This window comes from Eleginops maclovinus, chromosome 10 (assembly GCF_036324505.1).
Source record: "Eleginops maclovinus isolate JMC-PN-2008 ecotype Puerto Natales chromosome 10, JC_Emac_rtc_rv5, whole genome shotgun sequence".
Lineage (NCBI taxonomy): Eukaryota > Metazoa > Chordata > Actinopteri > Perciformes > Eleginopidae > Eleginops > Eleginops maclovinus.
The window spans coordinates 527,769-534,448 of NC_086358.1; the positions used below are offsets into that span (position 1 = coordinate 527,769).

At 46.2% G+C, this 6,680-nt stretch overlaps 1 protein-coding gene across 1 annotated transcript in view; it reads right to left on the reverse strand.

Moving 5' to 3' along the window:
• Nucleotides 1-517: 517 nt before the first annotated feature.
• Nucleotides 518-6,680, reverse strand: part of LOC134870783 (cGMP-dependent protein kinase 1-like) — a 62,819-nt gene continuing 56,656 nt past the window's right edge. The window contains exons 11-18 of the mRNA XM_063893178.1: nt 6,132-6,271; nt 5,721-5,810; nt 5,423-5,564; nt 5,178-5,341; nt 4,977-5,099; nt 3,715-3,777; nt 3,568-3,634; nt 518-3,451 (exon numbers count right to left, since the gene is read on the reverse strand). Of these exons, the coding sequence (XP_063749248.1) occupies nt 3,353-3,451; nt 3,568-3,634; nt 3,715-3,777; nt 4,977-5,099; nt 5,178-5,341; nt 5,423-5,564; nt 5,721-5,810; nt 6,132-6,271 (888 nt within the window). The 3' untranslated portion in view covers nt 518-3,352. The remainder of the gene's footprint in view (nt 3,452-3,567; nt 3,635-3,714; nt 3,778-4,976; nt 5,100-5,177; nt 5,342-5,422; nt 5,565-5,720; nt 5,811-6,131; nt 6,272-6,680) is intronic.

Consider the following 6,680-nt stretch of genomic DNA (forward strand, 5'->3'; position numbering starts at 1 on the left):
TCATATCTTTTAATTCGGCTTGAAAATAATCATCCAATAGAAAAGAAAAGTGCTTTGATGTTCTGTTCCGTTGTAATGCCGGAGGGCTCAGTACTACATCCAGGTTTTCGGATCACATCCATTGTTATGCTAAAGAGTATAAAAGATTAAAGAAGAGCAGAACGTGAAATCCAAGACGGGATCCGCTTTTCACCGGAGTTCGTGGCACAGCTCGCCAGACTCCATGTAGACCTCACGAGAATTAAAGGTAATCTTGTTTATAGGCAGCTAATTCATATCTTTCTAAAGCTGTTCAGGTATATTTGAATAGTTTTCAGTCTTTGGGTTAAAAATGACCTGTTGAACTCAAAAAAGGAGATCTTTTTGAGTTCAGTTATCATGCTCCAAACATCTGGAACAGACTCCCAGGATCCTGCAGGTCCTCTCATTGCTTTTTAATGCTCCCAATGTCTTTGACTGAGGTGAAGCGCTCTGAGTTGCCGTGCCTTGCTTCACCTGGAATAACAAAGCCCAGACATTTGATTTGACTGCTTTTATTTTTCAACAGAACAAACTGCTTCTGCAAAAAGATGATCATTAACAGTCATATTAAAGAAAGCACCCTCCAGTTACCATGACAGCCACTCACAATAATAATACATATAATAACAATAATCTCCAAACAGCCGACACGTCATAAAATACTACATTTCCAGTTTATACACAAACTTCTTCTCATATCCACAAAATATCACCACTAATCTTCATGAACATCGTATCTCTAAAATATTCTTTCAGCTGAATATAAAATAAAGCTGGCAGTGAGTTCATATTATTAATCTAAACTCAGAGAATTAGAGAGTACTTTCAAAACCATACAAAAAACTATAGTTTTTTTACATCAAAGTCTAAGATTTGCTTAAAAAAAGTAAATTCTATAATTCTGTTTATTTTCTCTGAATATCATTTTATATAATGTTGAAAACTCTCTCTCTCTTTCGTGTGTCTCCACGCTTTAATGTTCAGAAAGCTCTTTATTTGTCTTTCTGCCTAAAACCAGAGCCCAGTCTGCTCTGATTGGTTATCTGGCTGCGAGAGTGTTCCGTAGTGATGTCACTAGGTTCTGGAAGTAAACAAGGCAGAATAGGGCCTCTTTAAAACCTGCCTGCGTCTTGTAACTGAAACGCTCCAAAGTGTTCATGCAGAGCTCACGGAAGTTACAAAAATATCACGAGACGGATTCAGCTGCTTTTATACGAAAGGCCACAGAATGTGAATACAAAATATAATCACCAGTGTCTGTTGATATGGTTTAACTCGGGAAGAAATACAAGACTGCACGTCTACTTCAAGTCCAAGCGGAGTTACTGTAAGCATGAAATCTGAACACGGCATATGTACATCCACGTGGACTTCATTGGAGAATGAAAACGAATCAATATGTTGTAAATAAGATTTCTGTGTATGTTTGGAGAACATAATATGTGAAATCAGAAAAATGTATCATTTCTGATCTTTGAACTTTTCTGAAGTTTATTCATCGCTACTTTAACAACTAACTGTCTTAGTCTTCATTATTATTTGCAGTTATCCTCATAAATACATGACGTTGAGTTGCTGAGCACATGTCGGTGGTATATCTCGATCATCGGACGGGGAATAGAAACAGTCCTCAGATGGAAACACTTCACAATGTGTCGTGCATGTGGCTGTGAGATCTAGATGTGTGCAAAAGTACGTAGGAACATTTGGAAATATGTACAAAATCGGAGTTTTCTCATGCTATGATCCACACCATAAGGAAGGAGAAAAGGAAAGTTTAAAAGTGAGAAATGTTCGAGTCTCCTCCGCCCCGCTGCTGCTGCTGCTACACCTTCTTTGGATTTAGAGCTCCCGATATCAAAGGAGAAGCGAAGGCATCAGGGTGACCTCCTCAGAGTTTCAGTCTTTCCTGCAGCCCGATCCCAGAGAGCCAAACCTGGGTTCAAAGAGTCAGAAAAAGCCCCAACGGACTTCCATGATCGCCTCCGGGTATCACAACACAAACGCCAGAAAGGACACTTGATAGAGGCTCGCCAATGACTGCAGAGAAACACCGCCAACTTGTCTCTGCTGTGATCAGGAGGTTGTGTTTCATATGTTGAACGGCAGCTTGTCTTAGCTTTTAGAGAATTAGACCAACGCCTTACTTTTGGGTCAAAGCACTATTAAACCTCCTTTGGATTAACCCACATGGATGTTCCTGAAACCAACCAGTAACCTCTACATTGGTATACCCTTCCCCCCGGTTAGCAGTTTGTCCATTTGGTTGAATTTGTTGGAGACTGTGCACCTTGACATCATGATCCAGCCGTGGGTGTTTCTGGAAAGCACTTTGTGACAAGATTCCTTTAGATTTACCCGCTTCAGTGTCAGGGCTTTGCTGCCGGTTTCTGGCAGTAGTCATTAACTGATGAACCTTTAAGAGTTGCAGCATTATATAGGACAGAAAGCAAGGTCTTTGACGATAATGTTCACGTAGGTCTCTAAAACCTGATGGATGACTTGCACTTTTTTACTTTTAGGGCCAATGTCCTGCTCTTAGGGAACTGATGAAGAATCTTCTTGCAGCTGCAGCCAAACCAGGACTCAGGATTGTTCTGGGTTCAGATTAGTATGACTCACATCTAGGCATTGGACAAACGTCCTTCAAGCAAACAGTTCTGACAGCTGTCTGAAAACCTGAAGAAGGAATTTTACTCTTTGCCGAAACAAAGATCGCGTATGTGGTACCACGGGACCTTTAGGGCTTATCTCCTGCTCTTAAAGACATCATAATCGGTTTTCTTGCAGCAATATGTTGGACAGAAAGTCTTGAAGCAATACACAGGACATAAAGCAAGCCTGAACTGTGCGACCGACTGCTGATGGACAAACATACCCAAAGCTCAGCTGCAGCCAAACAAGGAATCAGGGCTGTTCTGCGTTCAAAGAGACCTTAAGCATTACACAACGTCTTTCTTCCAGCTCTCTGAAATCTGTGACTTTCTCCAGGTGTCAAAGTCACTCGGGTCAGTTTGGACAGGTGGTTCGTTCTGGAACTACCTTAATCTTCCAGCTCTCAGGTGTTCTGGTAGCTCAGGTTCCTTCTGTTAAAGGGACCACATAGGACCAGATCAGCCTGTAGGCCTGTAGTCCGTTTCCCTCTACTGCTCGTCTCGGTGCTGGTATCACTTTGTGGCTTGAAAACCTTCAGGGTCTCCCTCCCACAGAGTCCAGCAACACTTTAAAAACAACTCAGGCTAAGGTGCATGACGTTCCTGTGAGAAGTCGTCTTTCCCTCAGGTTTGGACCTCACTGGCAGATGACAGGTTCTGGGCGGATCAAAGCTGGACTAAAAGTCGTAATCCCATCCGGAGATGTCGTCCGGTGGAGGCTCGTCTGTGTCTTCAGGGAAACTGTCGAAGTTACTGGTGTCGGTCGGAGAGGAAACCTGGACAGAACAACGCAGAGTCAAACACCTTAAACACCAGCAGACTGGAAACCAGTTTAACCCTCCTGCAGCCTCGCACTGGAAACTAATGCACCGGCCGACAACGATAAACTCACATCGGGTGTGATGGGCGGGGTCAGCGTTCCTTTCTTGAGACCCTCCCAGTTAAAACCTTCAAACCACCTGAACACAGAGACACAGAGGAGTTTTCACGCACAGGTAAGTTAGGGCTGAATCAGCCAATCAGAGGCCGGCAGCCTTACTTGTGTTTCTGGATGTCTTTGACGCCGTTCTTCAGGTTTCCCAGTCGCTCCGAGGGGTTATCCCTGCAGACACACACACTGATTCATTTTGGAGACGGAAACTGTAGACCCTCTTTCTGCAGACCCCCTCATCTACAGACCTTCCTATCTGCAGACCCCCTCATCTACAGACCTTCCTATCTGCAGACCCCCTCACCTACAGACCTTCCTATCTGCAGACCCCCTCACCTACAGACCTTCCTATCTGCAGACCCCCTCACCTACAGACCTTCCTATCTGCTGACCCCCTCACCTACAGACCTTCCTATCTGCAGACCCCCTCACCTACAGACCTTCCTATCTGCAGACCCCCTCACCTACAGACCTTCCTATCTGCAGACCCCCTCACCTACAGACCTTCCTATCTGCAGACCCCCTCACCTACAGACCTTCCTATCTGCAGACCCCCTCACCTACAGACCTTCCTATCTGCAGACCCCCTCACCTATACAGACTTTCCTATCTGCTGACCCCCTCATCTATACAGACCTTCCTATCTGCAGACCCCCTCACCTATACAGACCTTCCTATCTGCAGACCCCCTCACCTACAGACCTTCCTATCTGCTGACCCCCTCACATACAGACCTTCCTATCTGCAGACCCCCTCACCTACAGACCTTCCTATCTGCAGACCCCCTCACCTACAGACCTTCCTATCTGCAGACCCCCTCACCTACAGACCTTCCTATCTGCAGACCCCCTCACCTACAGACCTTCCTATCTGCAGACCCCCTCACCTACAGACCTTCCTATCTGCAGACCCCCTCACCTATACAGACCTTCCTATCTGCTGACCCCCTCACCTATACAGACCTTCCTATCTGCAGACCCCCTCACATACAGACCTTCCTATCTGCAGACCCCCTCACCTACAGACCTTCCTATCTGCTGACCCCCTCACATACAGACCTTCCTATCTGCAGACCCCCTCATCTACAGACCTTCCTATCTGCAGACCCCCTCACCTACAGACCTTCCTATCTGCAGACCCCCTCACCTACAGACCTTCCTATCTGCAGACCCCCTCACCTACAGACCTTCCTATCTGCAGACCTCCTCACCTACAGACCTTCCTATCTGCAGACCCCCTCACCTACAGACCTTCCTATCTGCAGACCCCCTCACCTACAGACCTTCCTATCTGCAGACCCCCTCACCTACAGACCTTCCTATCTACAGACCTTCCTATCTGCAGACCCCCTCACAGGCAGACCCCCACACCTGCAGAGCTTCTTGATGAGGTGGGCGGCGTTCTTGGTGATCTTCTTGGGGAACTCGATCATGTCGATGCCCCTCAGGATGACGTTGTAGGTCTTCATTGGGTCTGGAGCGGAGAAAGGCGGACTGTGGGCACAGAGAGACACTGAAGGACACTGGACCATAACATTTGACCTTTACCCCCCCCAGTGTGAGCGTGCTCACCTGCCAGTGAGCAGCTCGTACATCAGGATGCCCAGAGACCAGTAATCCGCGGAGACGTCGTGGCCCTTGTTGAGGATGATCTCCGGGGCCACATACTCCGGCGTCCCGCAGAACGTCCAGGTCTTCTTACAGAACCCGATCTTCTTGGCGAAACCAAAGTCCACCTGAACAACAAGACATGAATCGGACCGGTCCCTTCTCTCCTTCTATCAGTACATGTGTTTTAAGAGGAGAAATGTCATTACTATCTTGGCGTAGCCCCGGCTGTCCAGGATCAGGTTTTCAGGTTTCAGGTCTCGGTAAATGATCCCTTTAGCGTGCAGGTAAGCGAATGCCTCCACCACGCAGCCCGTGTAGAACCTGGTGGTCGAGTCTTCAAACGAACCTCTGGAAAACACAATGGTGGAGAAACTGTGAGCCGCTGACAGATCTCTGAGGACGTTTGAACCCTTTCAGAAGTCTGCTTTTGAAGGTCCAACTTTGACCCAGAGATCCATGGACAGTAAATGCAGATTAGATATTAAACTACAGATTGTTTTGTACCTGTCTCTGAGGATCGTCCACACCTCTCCTCCCAGACACGCCTCCATCAGCATGTACAGATATTTACTGTCTTTAAACGTCCGGTAGAGCCTGCAGTAACAGAAGACAAGCATCATCCATATAAGAGGCACATGCTGTTGAAGACTGCCGGTCAATAAAGTTTAATTTAACTCTTTTATATTTGAATTATTAAGTGACAAAATGCTTGCAATGCCTATCACCCCAAAAATATCTTTCACAGAAGCTTTTATTTTGAAAGCCAGGAGCAAAGTGAAATGTGTTGAAGTTTCCATTTATAGTTGGATCACTTTCATACAGGATCATTAATATCTAAAACAAGATGAATTATTTCAAAATAAAACATGTGAACCAGTGATGAAGATGAAGATGATGTTGGTGTGTTTCTCTGACCTGACGATGAAGTCGCAGTGCGCCTCGGTCATGATGTGTTTCTCGGAGCGGATGTGTTCCTGCTGCCTCGTGTCCACGATGTGACGCTTCTTCAGGATCTTCATCGCAAAAGTCTTTGCCTCGTCGCTCTTCAGCTGCACCTGAAGAAGAACAGCAGACAGGAAGTCAGCTCCAGCTGCACAGGAAGTAACCTCAACTTATACTTACGAACACTCACTCACTCACTCACTCACTCACTCACTCACTCACTCACTCACTCACTCACTCACTCACTCCACTCACTCACTCACCCTCACTCACCCTCACTCACCCTCACTCACCCTCACTCACTCACTCACTCACTCACTCACTCACTCACTCACTCACACACACACACACACACACACACACACACACACACACACACACACACACACACACACACACACACACAATGTTGTTTATAGAGCATGACTCACTCTATTTCTGGACTCGTATCTTGTGTCAGTAAATATGAAGCAACTGCTGGTTAGCATAGCTTAGCATAGTGAATGGAAACAAAGGGAAACT